The 19888-nt window shown below is 34.9% G+C and overlaps 1 protein-coding gene across 1 annotated transcript; it reads left to right on the top strand.

The window, feature by feature from the left end:
* Window positions 1–14192: 14192 nt before the first annotated feature.
* Window positions 14193–14609, top strand: LOC149264720 (disease resistance protein At4g27190-like). The gene has a single exon (XM_089400544.1). The coding sequence runs from the start codon at window positions 14193–14195 to the stop codon at window positions 14607–14609; it is 417 nt and encodes a 138-aa protein (XP_089256670.1).
* Window positions 14610–19888: the final 5279 nt, after the last annotated feature.

The raw sequence follows: 19888 nt of genomic DNA, 5'->3' as shown, positions 1-19888 counted from the left end.
TGCTTCTTCAATGCCTCTAGAACTTGTATCGAATGTGAAATGTGTTCCTTCCAGACCTTAACATTATATACTAGTATATCATCCAAATACAAAAATAGAAAATGAATATAGACCTGGGCAAAACATATCATTCATTAATCACATGAACATAGTTGGTGCATTGCATAAACCAAATGGAATGACTTACCACTCATATATCCTTATTAGGCCCATAAGGTGATTTTCTAAGTATCTTCTTATTTGAATCAAACCTGGGCATACCATGATTTTAAGTCCAACTTGTTGAATTAGTTTGCTTATTACAACCAATCCAACAAATCATCTATCCTTGATAGGGGTACTTGTTTGTAAGTGTAATTTTGTTTAAGTACTTGTAATATATGTGTATTTTCCAAGTCCTATCCATATTATGCACGATTATGATGGGTGATACACATGGTGAGGTAAATGGTTGAATAACACCCTACTTTGGCAACTACTAAAACCGATTCTTCACCTTGTTTGGTTTTATTATTAACTTCCCATATAGCCTTATTTTTGGCAACAAAGAGTTTGATAATAGTTGGATCTCATTCTCCACTTCCCTCTTGGATGGATGGTATCCCTTTAGGTCCTAGAATATTCCCTTGTCTTCCTATAGCTATGCTTCTAATTGTTATCTATGTTTTTAGTGCACCCCTCTAGGGATGCCATGACTCATTAACTCTTATATAGACTAATTTTCACTTAAAAATAGTAAAACATAGTTTCTTGGCTTGGTTGAGACTAACTAGAGAAGTTTTAGATTTACCCTCGTGCATTTGATGGTGAAGCGTTTTTATAGTAAAACATAGTTTCTTTCCTTGGTTGGCACTAACCAGAGAAGTTTTAGATTAACCCTCGTGCATGTTGATGGTGAAGGGTTTTTTATCCTTTATGAGGCAATATTGGTTGGTTGTCCATATAAACATTACACCATACACACCATGCATTAATGTATAGGGACACCTAAACACTGCTCCGCATACATAAAGTGGAACTACATCCAATTATACTTCATCAATAAAATCAACACTAATAACAAATCTGGTTTAAATTGTTTTGTTACATTGATTTCCACATTCTTATTTACCCATCCCAATGGATATATGATAGGATGATATCAAAGCTCCAACCCTAATTTGTTGACCAGCTCCATCGCAATGTGATCCACTTGTTAACATAAGTCAAACAAAGCATCAATTTCTATCTTTTTGACTCATAAAGTACCATGGATATTCTACTATACAATTCATCACAACAGATCTAATAAGAATATACTGAAATCTAAAGTCTATATTGTGAAAGTTAATTTTCCTTAGATGTTTTTGATTCATTTAATTATTGTTTTCTTCTCATGCACGAAATATATAAAATCTGATTTAGAGAACATATAAACAGCCAATGAAAAATCATGATAACATCAATATATGACCTGGGAAACCCTATCGGGAGAAAACTCTCTTGGAAAGTGAGGCTACTCTTCTCTCTATTTCTTTAAATGGAAATGGCGCAAATACAAAAGAGTGTGATCTGTGGCATGTGGGTTGCTATAAAATGCAAACCCTTTTGGTTGTGTCTGCTCTCTATCCAATTTCAACTATTATGCTCTTTTATGGAACAAAATGCACTAGAATAGAATCCAACCCTTTTCTCCCTAGTGACCCCGTTATAACACAACCCAATAGCCAAATAAGGGTTAAATTTTACCAATTCAACCCTCAATATGAGTTACAAATGTATCATTATGGAGTATTCTTCATAAGGACTCAATGGCATTCTCTTGAATTATGGTGGTGGAACATAGTAGGTGGTGGAACATAGTAGGTCAACTTCCGAGAGGCATTACTTTTGTTTATGAACACTAATTAATTAGATTCTCACATTGTTGAAAACATGTAGAATATCACTAGTGGTGCTTAAGCACAAAATATTTCCCTCCAAAAAACCATTTTTCAATGCCTCAATTTGACTCAAAATTCTTTTTGACTCCTTTTCTTCAAAGTGGGCCTTGCCACTAAAATTGCTCTTGTAAGTTGATTTCCTTGATTTTTCCACTGTAAAAGTGTCAAGATAGATAACAAAAATATAATTATCTAATATGGATTAATCATAACCCATATCTATAAATATCTTGGAGGAATATATAAAATTCACTCCACCAAAATTCACCATATCTAGAGTTATTTACTTGCCAATATCTTTTTACAAGCTCCTTTGTAGTGATTGTAGACATAGTTACCAACTCCATATCTCTGTCTTCCTCTTTTACTTTTTCAAGATTCCCTAATACCATTGAGCAACCATACACTCTTATTTTTTTAAGCCTTCTAAGACTAAAATATTTTTCTGGCAACAATTTTATAGCTTCACACAACATCATGGTGAATATTTTTAGCATAGGCATTACAGATTCTTCTATTGCTGGCAATTCCTCTAATTCATCTAATTCAACCAATGAAAATGCTTCCAACCTAGGAAATGCCCCCTTCTCACCAAATTCTTTAGAAAACCTCTTTAACCTAGGGCACTTTATAACATCTAGCTTTTTTAGATTTTTGAGATTATGCAAATATGAGAGCTCTTCCAACTGATCACAATACCATAATTTAAGATGGTTTAAATTCTGAAGTTGGCAAAACTTGCTTTCCATTTTGACTATGTTAGAGCTCTGCAAGAAAAATATTTTCAACCTTGACATGTTAACAATGTCTTTAGGTAAACCTGCCACCATTGTGAGATTCAATTCCAGTATTTCCATTTGAGTCATCCTCCCAAATGTCCCCTCGCTAATTGTTTCTCCATTGTTTCCTAGGCGTAACTTTCGTAGGCCTGTTAAATTCCCCAGATCATGAATGCAAGCCTGCTTTTGACCCTTGTGGCGTTCAGGTTTCGTCCATACAATACTGGTAATATAAAGGTATTGCAAAGAAGTGAGCCCTGAGATGCTGCATGGTAGACATTGCAAATCCTTACATTTGGCAAGGCTTAAATAAGTTAGGGATCTCAACCTGTGAATGCCAGATGGTAATTCCGTAATTGCAGACTGAAAAAGATCCAGAACTTGGAGAGTTGCAAGATTTGTAATTGCTGCAGGTAACTTTTTGATCGGCACACCCACTAATCTTAAGCAGACAAGTTGTTTCAAACACCCCACACTCTCTGGCAATGATTGGATGGATGTCGCACTCAAATCCAGAACCTTGAGAGAGATCATACTGTGAATCATCCTTGTTGGAATTTCTCTCAGATCTCTGTTTCCATTCAACAGCAACGTGTAGATTCCTGGAGCTCTGAATGAGTTGGGAAGCAAAGCCAACTGGTTGCGATTCAACAAAATGCGAGTGCGTCCTAAACATTCATTTTCATCCAGCCTTGTCAAACGCTTGCCTACGCCACAGTGGAAGCTTTCTTCCTGTTCAGCAATTTGTATGGCCAACCCACGCATAATGTCGTGCATCCTGAAATACAGTACTCGCCCATCAATATCCCTCACAGTGGGTTCAATCAAGCAACGATCGGCTAAAATATTGACATATATTTTCCCGATCTCGAATGGGTCGTGATCAGCTTCATCTTGCAGAAACCCTTCTCCGATCCACAACCAAGTCAGGCCCTCTGCATAAATGATTTGGTCTTCTGGAAAGGCAGCAGCTAAGTAAAGAAAGCATAATTGCAGATTGACATTGTAATTGCCTAGCGCATCATAACTCAACCTTAGGCAATCGTAGATAGCTTGATGGTTTTTGTTGTTGGGGTTTGACAGCCTCTGGACTGCCAAGTCCCACTCTTGTGCATCAATAATGCCTGCCATTGCCCTCCCCACTGCTTTGATTGCCAGGGGAAGCCCTCCACACTTTGCACACACAACCTTCGCTCTTCCTTCCTCGATGTTTGTTGGCAGATTTCCATTATGGTATGGAAAAACATGATAAGTAAATAACTTCCAACTATCATGTTCCATCAAATCTGCCATTGTTATCAATGTGGAAGAATCTGCAGTAACTCCCATCTCTCTTAGTACTCTGTGATTTCTTGAGCTCACAACAACTTTGGAATTGGAGTGCTCTGTTAGCCGAAGTAGACCCAATTCCTCTAGCAATTTGGAGCCCTCCTCCCACACATCATCTAGGAACAAGATAAACCTTTTGCCCTGCATACTCTCATATAACCATATTTTTAAGGCCTCTTGATTCATATTTTTTTCATCTGAAGCTGCTATTTGTGAAAAGAGTTGATTCCTGAGACTTGTAAAAGATGGAGACTGAGTAACAGTGAGCCAAAGCAATAATCCATCGCAAAAGAAATCCCTCACCTTCTTGCTATTGAACACAGTCTTGAGGAGGAGAGTTTTGCCGGAACCACCTTTGCCGAGCACGCCAATGCGCGAAAACGGAGAGTAGGCCTCTGCCTCGATCACTAACTTCTCTAGTGTCATAAAAGCATTGTTTTGCCCCACTATGAGAGGCTCATTGATGAAGAAACCCCTTGAAGCATCAGGTTGGGTTGTGGTTAAAGAAGCAGTGACCAAAGCCGAAGAAGTACACTGCTCTTCGATTCCTGCAAATCTCAGTTGGAACTCCTGAGTTTGGGCCAAGCTAATCAGAGGAACCAATTGGAGATGACGTGTGATATCTGAAATCAAACGAGTAATCCTTCTACTCATTTTATAACGAGAAATCACATCGTACCTGGGTATTGTGCGTGCGCATTGATGCGACATTGCTGATGCTTCTCGGAGAAGCGTATCCAATTTCTTGAGCCATACATTAACAGCTGAAGTTCCCAACTTATTGGGGAATTTTTTCGTATTCAAATCCAGCCGGTGGTGCTGGATCTCCTTCATAATCGGCTCAATTCTCCTTATAAGATCTTTCAGATTTGACAATTCTTTCCTGCAACGGAGGGCAATGTTAATGTGTTGAAGAATTTGGTGGATAGTCAAGTCTATGCCTGCACCAATAAATCCAGATACGAAACCAGGATCACCCATGATATGATTGCAATTCATGAAATCAACTTGTTAATATATCGAAAAAACAAACTCCAAAAACAGGACGGCTGAGACTTAATATTGAATATTACGAAGTTACAAACACAACAGGAAACCCTGTTAGGAAGGTAACCAGAAATTGTGGGCACAGCTTTTTGTAACTATTATCTCCATACATAATTATGAACCAGAAATTGTGGGCACAGATTTTTTTAACTATTATCTCCATACATAATTATGAACAAAGCATTGCATATTTATAATCGCCCAACGAAGTCATTGCGAAACTTTTCGGTTAATCTTTAGTTTAACATTAAAGGTGAGACACGCATTGTATGGTCCTGGTTTGCTTCATTCATTGACTTTAATTCATGCATTGCGTGTTGCTGAAGTTCTTGGCAGTCAAGGGCTTGTAGGCCAAGAATGGACCGCCATGACTGTGAAAAGGGAGACTCTTCCATAATCAAATTGGCGTTTTCTCCCTCCTCGGGCGTACTAACCAAACGACTTGGAACAGTAAAAGTTATACTTTTCTGGCTGAGACTGAAATATTGCATGTAATTCAACTTTCACACGGTAAAACTTGTGACGCATCAACACCAAGTTTATTAAATCGTAAAATACTATATAAATTGTGATTCGATTTATTGATTGACTTCATATCTTGATATTGATGGCACCCAAAAATAGTCTTGATAAGATATTTTACCAGAATCTTTGAACGCGATAATTCCATGGCGCTTTATGTGCATTCGTTGGGATGTCATGTCGGAAGTCGAATTTCTTAATATGGTTCATGTCCTCTTTTTTCTTTTTTAAGTAAGTTTGTTTTTTAAAAATAAATATTAAAGTGGTTCAGTAAAATGGTGGTTAACTCTTCTAAGTTTCATTCTTTATTAATTATGAGAAATATCTTTATAATAGTAAGATGATTTATAATAATATAAAATTAAATATTTAATAACATTTTAATATATTTTATAGTTATTTAACATTTATTTATTTTAAAAAGGTTAAAATTGTCCATAACAATATAAATTAAATATTTAAGAAAGATGTCTAGTATAAACTGATACAAAAGATTTGACCCGCCTTTTATAGTTACTTTATGTATCAAAAAATATAGGGTTATTAGTTTATTTTTACTTTTTAAAATTGGATTACGTATATAAAAAGCCAGAAAAAGTAGATATTTATTTTTAAAACCAATATAGATTCATAGTTTAAATAATTTTACAAATAATTTTTTTAATATAAAAGTAGATGAAATGTTTGCATCTTTATAAATTTGATTCTTTTATGTTTTTGACAAATCTGATCTTAAGAGAATTTATGTTGTTTTTGAGCAACACACTAATAAAATATGTTAATTATAAGAGTTTTTTTTTTTTTTTTCACTTGTTTTCTATAATATATATACATAGTTAGCATTGAAATATTTTATTTATGATTTAGGCTCTCCACATTAAAACATTGATACATACCTCTTCATATTTAGAAATAAAAAACATATATCTATAGGATATTTCCTCTTGTGAATTCCTCTCTCTCTAATTATATTTGCTATTAATATTTTTTTAAATGTTACATGCCCATATATATATATAGACACATTAAATTATTTTCATTATTAATATTTAAAAAAAATTAATTTAAATTATTTTATTTTCCTCAATATAAAATTGATATAATATTATATTATTTAATATAGATATTAAAACATTTTATTTATAGATTACATACAGTTTTATTATTATTATAATATTTTTGTTAGTAATATTATATGCAAATTGAAAATGAAAGAAATACATATGCTATCATACTTATTCATTATTTTTATATACCATTTGTAAACTATATTAAATAGTCAAAAAATTATATTTATATAATATAATACCTATCATTATTTTTACATATAATTTGCCAATTATATATTAAGTAGCTAAAAAATTATATATATCATCATATAACTTTAAAAAAATTATATTTTCATTATTTGTCTGGAATAAAGATGATATGAAATTAAAATATATTTATTTGTGATTTAATATTATATAATTATTATATTTTTTTTGTTTATTAACCTAAATACTTCCGAGCACATCAAAATTCATGAATATAAATAAAAGAGTATTCTGCAATGAATTTAAGAATTTGAATTACATATTTCTTATAATTTTTTATATTTTAATTTCCATTAATTTCTCCAATTTATGTTTTCTCATGAATTTGTTAATAATAAATAACGAAATAACTATTTATTCGTAAAATTTTATTTTCACTTGCCCCTTTTTTATATATAAAATTCCACAAATCTATAATGCAACATTAAACGTTAGCCGCGCATTGTATGGTTTGCTCCATTAATTGACTTCAATTCAACTACGGGAAAATTTGACTTCAATTCATGTAATGCGTGTGGCTGAAGTTCTTCGGCGGTCACGAACTGAAAGAAGCCGGCTGCAGTCAAGGGCTTGCAGGCGACGAATAGACCGCCATGATTGTGAAAAGGAGAACACTTTCTCAATGAGATGGCCGTTTTCACACTAACCAAACGGCTTGGAACGGTAAAAGTGGCATTGACTGCGAGGGTGGTTCATACTTTTCTCGGTTTGAATCTCAAATATTGATTGTAATTCAACTTTCACACGCTAAAATTTAATGTATATGAAATAATATTTTAAGTTTTACTAAATTAAAAATATTCTATGAGATTATTAGTTTTTTGTTTTTAGTTTTGGGTAATTTAATCTTTTTCTATTCAAATTGATAATGAGTTGGTTCAACTTTCTAACAATTCTCTAGCTTAAAAAACAATGTCAAAAAATTGATATTAATATATTGTCATAATTTTCTTAATGTTTTTAAATGAATCACATTCTAAAATGAAATATTTTTTATTCTATAACCCTGATATATAACTCACAAATTCTTCCCAATATCAATATAGAATTAATCAAACAACTTAATTCCACTTAATTACTTTGTTACGTTAATTTATTAAATCGTGAATATATATATATATATATATGATGATGATGATGGTTAACGTCCACTGAGACCAAATTGGTCTATCGGACCTACAATTTTTTTAATTTTTACTTGTCTGGCTCCTCGTCTTTCTTGGCGAGATTGGTGTTGTAGCTTTCTTTCTTTTCTCTACGGTCTTCCAACTTCCTTTGTCTTGCATCTCCTTCATCTCTTCTGGTTCTTGGGACATTGGTGTCTTAGCTTCGCGATCTATTGTGTTCGTTCTTTTGAAAATAGCCAGAGAAGAAGTTTGGTTTAGGAGATCTGCTTTGCTGTTAAATGAAGATTTATTTTCCGCGGTATTCAAATCCTCATAACTGTTGATTTGTTGGGGCGGGCTTTCTCCTTGCTTGTTTTGAGAGTTGTTTCCTTCTTCCTTGATTTCTTGTGACTCATTTTCTCCAGAATATTCTTCTTCTTTAATGACAGTGTAGTGTTCTTTTTGTGCTCCTTCCCACCATGTAGATCTGTGGTGGTTTTTTCTAGCAAAATTTTTCTGAGAGGCTTTTGGGCAATTTTTGGCTAGATGCCCCGTCTCAAAGCACGAACGACATCTGAAGAGGACACTTTCATAATCAAGCTTCTGGTTCCACACATAGTCTTTACTTGTTAGGTTTATTTCAGCTGGGAATCCGGCGCTGAAATCCATTTCCACACAGATGCGTGCATAGGTGGTTCTGGCATATTCCTCTGTTTCTGGGCACCTGCAGTAAAATTTCCCAATTGTATTTCCGATGGCTTTTAGCGAGGAGAGATTCCAGAGATGCAAGGGTAGGCTTGGCAATCTCACCCAAACTGGTGCTGAGGTTATCACTGCTGTAGAGGGATCGAATGATGGGTTCCATGGCTTCATGAATAGGCCTGATTTTTCCCAAAACCAAGGGCCGGAATCTAGAATACATTGTCTGCTTTCAGGATTTTCGAAATCTACTATAAAGAAACCTCTAGCACAGGGGTAGATATTAATTTCATCAGAAATGATAGGCTTCCATACCTCCGAGATCCAATTGTGAAGTGCTATCAGCCGCGGCCAAAAACCATTGAACCGGCAAATTAGGGCACTTTCGGAGAACTTCAAAGCTTCATCGAGTGAGTCCTGGACCACTTGGATAGTGGGAGCTGGGGCTTCACTCACAATATGGGCAGGAGATTGCCCTCCAGAGGCGGATGAGCCACCAGTTATTTTTGCGAAGCTCGGAGCCATATTTTACTTGCTTGTAGAACCCAGCCTCAGACAAATAAAACAGAAGATAAGATTAGATCTAGATCTTGACCGAAGAACCGCAGATCATTTAGATCTAGATCTAGATTCTGAACAAAGAATTCACCGAAGAACCGCAGATCATAAGGGTTACTGTGGACGTCTTGAATCACCGTAGAACCGGTCTTGAATCACCGTAGAACCATAGGGCACTGGTATCACCGCAGATCACCGAAGAACCGCAGATCTCATCGAAGAACCGCAGATCCAAACGGAGAACCGCAGATTAAAAATAAAAGTATGAAAGTAAATATGATCTCACCGAAGAACCGGTCTTGAATCACCGTATCACTGGTCTTGATCTCACTAAAGAACCGGTCTTGATCTCACTGGTATCACCGCAGATCTCACCGAAGAACCGGTCTTGAATCACCGTAGAACCGCAGGGCACCGCAGATATATATATAATTAATTTATTTGTTGCCTTCCTAGATTGTATCAAGTTATTGAAAGCACCCGACAGTCTTGATATTTTACCAGACTCTCTGAACAAAAGGGCACGCGACAATTCCGTGGCGATTTATGTGAATTCTTTGGGATGTCCGAAGTCGTATTTCTTAATACTTTTGAAAGGTCAAATTTATTAAATAATAATATAAGTTAAATACAATACAATACAAGAGATTTGAACAGTCGTTTATAGTTACTTGACATATCAAAGATAGAAACTATCTTAATACAAGAGATTTGAACAGTCTTTTATAGTTACTTGACATATCAAAGATAGAAACTATAAAAGAACTATCTTTTATAGTTACTTGACATATCAAAGATAGAAATTATCTTAATAATAGAGGGTGAAGAAATTTTCTAGTGCCTGGTTATTATTATTACAAAGAAAAAGATTTTTTTTTTAATGGTGAAATACGAAAAAGTTAAAATTAGTATAGATTTATTTAAAATTTAAATTTATTAAATTTTTAGATAAATTAAATTTTGTAAATATTTTTGTGTAAAATTAAAGAAAATATTTGTATATTTAAAAATGTTTAGGTGGTATATTTGATGTTAAGATGGATTTATGTTGGCTTTGAGCAATATACTAATAGTGGATACTGAAATATTTTATTTGTGATTTACATTCTTACATTAAAATGTTGATACATATCTCGCGATATTTAGAAGTAGAAAACATATATTTTTTTTGAAGGAGGAAAAAACAAAATGACCTTCGTTAATAAAAAAGTGTTTACATTATCATAAAACTTTAACTTAGAAAGCCATAAATCATAGGCCTGAAAACAACAAATTGAAGCCTCTTCGCCATAGCAATAGGGCCAATAGTTGATGCCCCGGAGCCAAGACAAAACAAGAGCAATATGTGAGGAAACAGTCTTGAAAGGTACATTTTAGAGAGCCTACTCGTAGAGATATAACATCCAAAAGAAAATCCTCAGAGGAAACCAACCATAGAGACCAGACAAAAACAAAGCAAAGAGGGATCGAGAATGTGTAGGTCTCAAAAGAACCTTCTCCACTAACAAAACCATTTTCCAGGTGCTCAAAATACATCAGCCCCATAAAGAGAGATATGTGGCACTTGGATAATGCATTAACTTCATAATTTTGCTTTCTATAAACATGTTGGAAGGAGATGTCTGAGAAAAAGGGCAGTGAAGACTTGATATTCTCCATCCACTTGCATAAATAAAGGATAGAGTTTGCATCACCAACCATCAAGACATTTTCAATGGCAAGCCAAAGGACACAATGCATCACTCCCCAAAGGGCCACCATTTTAGCCTTGCAGTTAGAACCAATACCACCATACCAAAAGAAGTGATATGCTTGGGAAAGAATTATCCTAAGCACCCACACTGTCCTCTAACAGGCTCCGTCGAAATAACTTAGAGGGAATGAATGCAACAAAGTAGTAAACATATATTTATAGGATATTTTCTATATCTACATATGTAATTATATTGTTATTAATATTTTTCAAAATGTTATATGTTCACACACATACATTTATTATTAGTATTTAGAAATTTTCTAATTTAAATCATTTTTTTATTATATAAAATTATGTTATTTAATATATGCATTGAAATATATTCAATCTTGAGCAACCTCTGCACTATCTCTATCTGCCTCACTTCTTCCTAGAGAAGCCTTGGCCAATACTTAACCAAATTTTTTCTTTCCCAAGTCCCTATTTCCTTGCATTGTTTCCTTGGGACTTATCCCCAATTAATTAGGGAAATTCCTCTATATGAATTGTGCAATCCTCATAGGCCTTCCTCTAAATGCATGCACCACCTGTACAATTCAGATGATTATATAACTGATAGAACAATCTGGTGAACTCCAATCTCAACTGGGTAACTCTTAGATTTGACATGCACGAGTTATTTATGAGTGAATCATCACTTAACTAGTTGAACACATGAAGAAACACCCGACTATTTGACCTCCTACTAGTTCCTCCATTAGTTGGAACCAATTTAACTTACTTTAACTCAGTTAAGCTGAATTAATTAATTTCAACTCAAAATAAACTCAATTAGGGCTCCTATAATGTAAGAGACATTCTACATGACTCTAGTTAGACCCTCAACTCAAATTAATTGAGCTAACTAAGTCAATTTAACTTAGTTAACTCATACAAGTTTTCTTGTGATGTGGAATTAAAATTTTATTCCTAATTTAATTCAAGGACAAAATTAAATTATGATTTTCTTGTTGCATTTTCAACATGAGGGAATGAATTTTCTTAAGCGTTGTCCTTCCCCAACAAAATTTGTGACCATATAAATATTGGTAAGGCTTGGCCACTTCATGATTGTCTCCATTTTGGCACGATCTATCTTCAACTTGTTTCCACCAATAAAATACCCTAAATACACCAAAGAATGTTGCGTAAACTCACATTTCTTGAAATTTCTAGTAGTTGGTGCTTCTTTGAACAATGCCTCTAGCACGTGTATCAAATGTGAAATGTGTTCCTTCTAGACCTTAGCAATGTATACTAATATATCATCCAAATAGACAAATAACAAATGAACAAAAATATAGGCACAATATATCATTCATTAATCTCATGAACATAGTTGGTCCGTTGCATAAACAAAATGGCATGACGTATCACTCATATAAACCTTAACTAGTTCTTAAGGTGATTTTCTAAGTATCTTTTTATTTGAGTCAAACCTAGTGATACCCTAATTTTAAGTCCAATTTGTTGAATTATTTTATATATTGCAACCAATCCAATAGATCATTTATCCTTGGTAGGGGTACTTGTGCTTAAGTGTAATTTTGTTTAAGTCCTTGTAATAAATGCATATTCACCCAGTGTCATGTATTAAACATGATTATGATGGGTGATCCACATTGTGAGGTATATGGTTGAATAATACACTAATCTAGCAACTGCTACAACTGAGTCTTCACCTTGTTTGCTTCTATTATGAACTACATGTATAACCCATTGTCTAGAAACAAAGAGTTTGATAATAGTTGAATCTCTCTTCACCTTGTTTGCTTCTATTATGAACTACATGTATAACCCACTGTCTTGAAACAAAGAGTTTGATAATAGTTGAATCTCATTCTACACTTCCCTCTTGGATTGTATCCCTTTAGGTCCTAGAACATTCCCTTGTTTGCATATATCTATGCTTCCAATTGTTATCTATGTTCTTTAGTGCACCCCTCTAGGGATTCCATGATTGTCCTTGACACTTATATATACTAATTTTCTCTTAAGAATAGTAAAAGATCCATCTTGCTATAACTAATTAGTTTTTTGGCTTGGTTGGAACTAACAAGTGAAATTTTAGATTTATCATTGTGCATGTTGATGGTGAAACATTTTTAGTCCTCGATGAGGCATTATTGGTTGGATACCCATATAAATATTACAACATACATTAATGTATAGGGACACCCAAACACTACTCCATATACATAAAGTGAAACTACATCCATTTCTACTTCATCAATAAAATCAACACTGATAGCAAATTTGATTTACACTGTTTTGTTACATTGATTTTCATATCCTTATATACCCATCGCAATGGATATAGGGTAAGATGATCTTGAACCTCCAACCCTAATTTGTTAACCAGCTCCACTACAATATTATTAGATTATTATTCTGAGTCGAACAATGCATTAGTCTATGTCTTTTGATTCATAAACCACTGTGAATATTCCACAAGTCGGTTCATCCTAACATAACATATCTAATAAGAATATACTAAAAATCTTCTAAGATGTTTTAAATTTATTTAATTATTGTTTTCTTTTCATGCACGCAATATATAAAATGTGAAAAATAAATAACATATAAACAACCAATGACAAAGCATGATAACATGTTGGTCAACATCAATATGGTATTAACTGGTTACGATTCAACAAAATGCGAGTGCGTCCTAAACATTCATTTTCGTCCAGCCTTGCCAGACGCTTTCCTACGCCACAGTAGAAGCTTTCTTCCTGTTCAACAATTTGTATTGCCAACGCACGCATAATGTCGTGCATCCTGAAATACGATACGCTCCCATCAATGCCCCTCACAGTGGGTTCAATCAACCAACGATCGGCTAAAATGTTGACATATATTTTCCCAATCTCCAATGGATCGTGATCAGCTTCATCTCGCAGAAACCCTTCTCCCATCTACAACCAAATCATGCCCTCTGCATAAATGATTTGGTCTTCTGGAAAAGCAGCAGCTAAGAAAAGAAAGCATAATTGCAGATTGACATTGTAATAACAAGAAGGTGAGGGATTTCTTTTGCGATGGATTATTGCTTTGGCTCACTGTTACTCAGTCTCCATCTTTTACAAATCTAAGGAATCAACTCTTTTCACAAATAGCAGCTCCAGATAAAAAAAAATATGAATCAAGAGGCTTTGAAAATATGGTTATATGAGAGTATGCAAGGCAAAAGGTTTGTCTTGTTCCTGGATGATGTCTGGGAGGAGGGCTCCAAATTGCTAGAGGAATTGGGTCTACTCCGGCTAACAGAGCACTCCAATTTCAAAGTTGTTGTGAGTTCAAGGAATCACAGAGCACTACGAGAGATGGGAGTTAGTGCAGATTCGTCCACATTGATAACAATGGCAGATTTGATGGAACATGATAGTTGGCAGTTATTTACTTATCATGCTTTTCCATACCACAACGGAAATCTGCCAAGAAACAACATCAAGGAAGGAAGAGCGAAGGTTGTGTGTGCAAAATGTGGAGGGCTTCCCCCGGCAATCAAAGCAGTGGGTAGGGCAATCGCAGGCATTATTGTTGCAGTCCAGAGGCTGTCAAACCCCAACAACAAAGATCATCAAGCTATCTAGGATTGCCTAAGGTTGAGTTATGAAGACTGTCTTGAGGAGGAGAGTTTTGCCCGAACCACCTTTGCCGAGCACGCCAATCCGCGAAAACGGAGAGTAGGCCTCTGCATCGATCACTAACTTCTCTAGTGTCGCAAAAGCATTGTGTTGCCCCACTATGAGAGGCTCATTGATGAAGAAACCCTTTGAAGCGTCAGGTTGGGTTGTGGTTAAAGAAGCAGTGACCAAAGTCGAAGAAGTACACTGCTCTTCGATTCCTGCAAATCTCTGTCGGAGATCCTGAGTTTGGGCCAAGCTAATCAGAGGAACCAATCGGAGATGTCGTGTGATACCTGAAATCAAACTAGTAGGGAGTTGTCTATAATGCGACTTTTTGAGATTCCGGTGACAGAATCCGGGGGAAGAAATTGAGATGAAATCATGATTTGTTGCAGTTAAAATGGTTTTTTAACTGCATATTCGGATTCAGCACCCTGAAAAACCCCTGGACGCTTTCATTGTGCAGAAACTAGTTATCAAACTTCGATTTCAATAAATTACTGCCGGATTTTCACCGGAAAAAATCGGCAAGTAATAATCCTTCAAATCGTTTTATAACGAGAAATCACATCATACCTCGGTATTGATGTGACATTTTTGATGCTTTGCGGAGAAGCTTATCCAACTTCTTGAGCCATACATTAAGCGCTGAAGGTCCCAGCTTATTGGGGAATTTTTTCGTATTCAAATCCAGGAGGTAGTGCTGGATCTCCTTCATAATCGTCTCAATCCTCCTTGTAACATCTTTCAGATTTGACAATCCTTTCCTGCAACGAAGAGCAATGTTAATGTGAAGGAGGATCCGGCAGATAGTCAAGTCTATGCCCGGACCAATAAATCCAAACACGAAACCAGGATCACCAATGATATGATTGCAATCAATGCAATCAACTTGTTAACACTAGAAAAAAATCGAACTCCAAAAATTGGTTTAGTTGATTTTTTCTTAAAATTTCTTTCCCGCCACTGAACTTCAGTATTACGAAGGTACGAACACAACAACAGGAAACTCTCCGAGGAAGGTAACCAGAAATTGTGGGCACAGCTTTTTTTAACTATTATCTCCATACATAATTATGAACAAAGCATTACATATTTATAGTTGCACAACGGAGTCATTGCGAAACTTTCGGTTAATCTTTAAACTTCTGTTCTGCATTAGAGTTGGTCAACAGCAAAACAGTAACCATAAGAATAGTTAAGAATACAATAAATTAATGTATTATATTTAAAAATCTACATTAAAATACCATAAATGAACTTATTATATTTTAAACGACTGCAATGTTTAGATTAGGAAGATTTAACCATTCAGATTTACGATTTTAATACATTAGGATTAAATTTAATGTAGAAACTATTAAAAAATATATCATGAAATAGGCCATCCATGATTCCATATTTGATATTAATACCGTATTTTATCCCGCTACGGCTTGCATTAATCCATTGACTTTGAATTGGAAATCGATAAAAGTGAATGGGTGGAATCCAATACATTTCTCCACGTTGAAAGTTCTTGAAATCTATAATGGTAGAGCTGAAATGTGAGGGTGGAATTAGCTAGGCTGTAATTTGATGTGTTAACTGGGTTCAACTGTTGCGTATCCCTAACGAGTGAAATAAGGCATATGAATGTGAATGAGATATTTCTTCCTGGTTTGAAAATTCCACAGATTTATAATGCAACATTAAAGGTTATCCACGCATTTTAAGGTCCCTGGTTTTCTCTATTAATTGACTTCAATTCATGCATTGCGTGTCGTTGAAGTTCTTTCGAAGCCGAGTGCAGTCAAGGGCTTGCACGGCAAGAATGGACCACCATGATTGTGAAAAGAAAAAACACTTTCTCAATGAAATTGGCGTTTTTTTTTCAAACAGAAAAAACGGCTTATTATTAACGTAGCAAAGAAATTACATAATTTAGTGAGAAGAAAAATTCTCATACATCATCAGATAGATCCTAAAAACCAACTATTCCATAACAGAATGACAGTTTAGAGACAGATTATTTCACAATAGAATGACAATTTTCATGTGACCTTCTTCTTTGGAGAATAGGGCTCTTGTTAAAAAAAAAAAGACTTTAAAACATAAATTACATTGAAGATAGAAGACTATAATAAAAAAAATAGCACAGAGAGCAATCAGCCCAAATATTCAGAGAAAGTATTTAGATCTCAAAATGACCCATTCGCTACAGAATGTTATGTTCAAATGACTTGAAGAAGATCCAATCAGGTTCCGAGTTACATCCATCTTTGGACAGTCGATCTACTTTTCCGTTTTTTTGACTCCGATAGGTATGAGAAATAGATATGTAGTTAAACTCTTTGGTCAAGGACTTAGTTTTGAGTTTCCAAGTGGGAGGGGTGGGAGAGATAGAGAATTCAAAGAGCCCTTCTCATTTGTCCATTCAATGACAATTTTAGAGTCTTCAAAAATAGTGCAAATAGCCCGATAACACAATAAAGAACACACTAGAGTGCAAGTAGTTCAGCACGAGTACTGAAGCCAGTGCCACAGTTCCAATGGAAACAATAAGTGCGTGTGGGCCCTAAGTGAATGGCCATACCACATCCACGGAGATCGAAAGAAGAAGCCCCATTAAAAAACCAATAGGAAACCTCACTAAAGTATCTTGGATTCACTCTCACGCTAAAGTATCTTTATCCGTTCTTCCTTGGGTTTGATAACCCAATGAAACAATGTTTTATTCAAGGTTTTACAGGTTTACAAGGCCCTTAGAATAACGGGATTTCGTGCCATAGATCTGGGTTCCTTTCATCAATCCACATACAGATCTGTGCTTATCCAGATAGATTGAAGATGAGGTCTCGCAATGAAGTGCTTCGGAGGAAGAGAGCTCTAACACCTCTGCTAGTTTCAGTGCTTTTTGTGGGTCTTTTGTTTGTGTACTATGGATATTTCTTCAGGCCGAGATTGCAGAGGGCCTCAGGGGGCATGAAAAAGGGGAGATATTCCAGGAAGCTTGGATCCAGTGGCAAAGACAAAGATGAGGAACAGAACAAGGGATTTTCAATAATAAGTGATGATGTGAATGATGGCAATGCGGAGGATGAGACCAGAGTCATCAATGAAGATTTTTTGTAGGAGAAATGAGTGAATCGATACCCAAATCATTTCCTGTAAGAATTTCAAGTGCATAGGACAATACCCAAAACATACACTCTGAGAATTTCCAAAGTATTGCACATATTGCATTTCATATGCATAATTTGATATGTGATAATATAGATTGTTCTATGGATTCGACCTGTATGGGTCCTCTGTTTCATTATTTCGGTCTGCATCGATTGATGGATGTCTATTACATCACTGTTTGCAAGGCTCTTTCTACATAGCCCTTAGATGATTACATTTTCACATTTTTGTTATGGCTTTTTGAAGTGCTCACACAACAATGTCATTTTTTTCTTCTACTTTCTCGTTAGCACCAAAAGTTTCTGCCCAGGTTTCCTGTGGACTGGTCGTTTAATGTAGTCGAGCTCTACTACAGGGGAATTTTGGTAATATAAAGGTAATATATGTACTTACTCTTACATTATCAATAGTCCATGTTTTTCTGTTTGAACCAAAAAATACTGGGATTTTAAAGTAAACAACCTATTTTAGATAGTTTTATGGAATTGATTTATCGATGGTCACGAGTAGGTCTCAGTACCAGTAGAGGCTATTACAACAGTATCCAGTGAGCAGTGGGTGGGCTAACATGTATTATACACTGCTCACTCAACAACATGTGTTATGTACTAATATATGTGATTATAACAATGTTTTTAGTTAATAATATACACATATGAAAACCAATCCAATGCCTACATATGCAGACCAATCCAATGGTAGCTTAGTGCAGATAATCACAACCACGCTGAAGTATGAGATCCAAATGCATAATAAGTATTCAATACATTTCTTAACATGAGATCCGATTGTCGGACCACAATAGTATCTAGTAGGCACTGGGTGGGATTACAATAGTATCAAGTAGGCACTGGCTGGGATCACAATGGTATTAGTATGCACCAATAGTTTTTTGCTTTGTTGGTTATTTTTTGTCAGACACAGTTGTTTGTGTTTTTTTGTCGGTAATTGTTTTCTATGTTTTTATATATATCCTCACAGTCTGTGTTTTTACTTCACAAGTTTTGTGTTTTTGGGTAGTTTTCTTGCTCTGAGTTGGGTGGCTCTCGCCTTGATATTTGGCACTGGGATGTTTTTACTGTATCTTATTGTAATGTCTTTTTATGTTTTTGGTGGTAACCATGAGAGAGAAAGATTTTGGCTAGTGTAACTTCGTTTTTTTTTAATTGAAAATCAAAATAAGTGAATTTTTTCTATTAAAAAAAACCAAAAAAAAATCATGGAAACTTAATTTTGGCAATGGCGGGTTTTTTTTCCCTAATTTTTACAAAATTCAATTGCATTTTTGGCAATGGCAGGGTTTTTTCCTTAATTTTTACAAAATTCAATTGCATTATTTCAAGTTTTGCAATATGAATCTAATTTGCAAAAGTTAAATAAAGTTAGTAAAAATAAATATTAAAAGTCATACGAAAAACAGTGAAAAAAATGAAAGAGTGATAAAAAAATATTACGTGATGAATAAGGGTACCCGTCAAATTTAAACCCTGATCCCTGTAATTGGCGTTTTCTTACTAACCAAACGACTTGTAAAAGTGGCCTTAACTGCGAGGATAGTTCATACTTTTCAAACTCAAAAATTAAACACACGGTAAAACATGACGTATTGGGAGTTATGTCAGCAATTTAATTCTACTGAGTTGCTTTGTGGTGAATGAACACGAATTTATTAAATCGTGAAAATAATTTGTTTCCATATATAAATTGTGATTTGGTTTATTGTTCTTCCTACATTGTGTTTCAAGTTATTGAAAGCACCCAACAATGGTGTGATAAGATATTTTTACCAAAATCTTTGAACAAAAGGGCGCGCAAGAATTCCATGGGGCTTCTGTTGGGTATTTTTGGATGGGGAAAATACCAAAACCAATTTTCAAACACACACACAGAGACAATGCTCTGTTTTACTTTACTCCAGGATCTTTTTGTGCACAGGAAGACTCAAAATTTTTTTTACTGAGAGACAGAGTATTTCAACATCATAAAAGATTTCTGAGAAATTAAAACAAAAAAAAATTCACTCTGTCTTCATATGAGAATTTACACTGCTGGAAAATTCCCAATAACATTTACTGCTG

This window comes from Pinus tabuliformis, chromosome 6 (assembly GCF_031772625.1).
Source record: "Pinus tabuliformis cultivar Carrire ecotype Pingquan chromosome 6, CPIR1, whole genome shotgun sequence".
Classification (NCBI taxonomy): domain Eukaryota; kingdom Viridiplantae; phylum Streptophyta; class Pinopsida; order Pinales; family Pinaceae; genus Pinus; species Pinus tabuliformis.
This window is presented reverse-complemented; position numbering and strand designations above follow the sequence as displayed.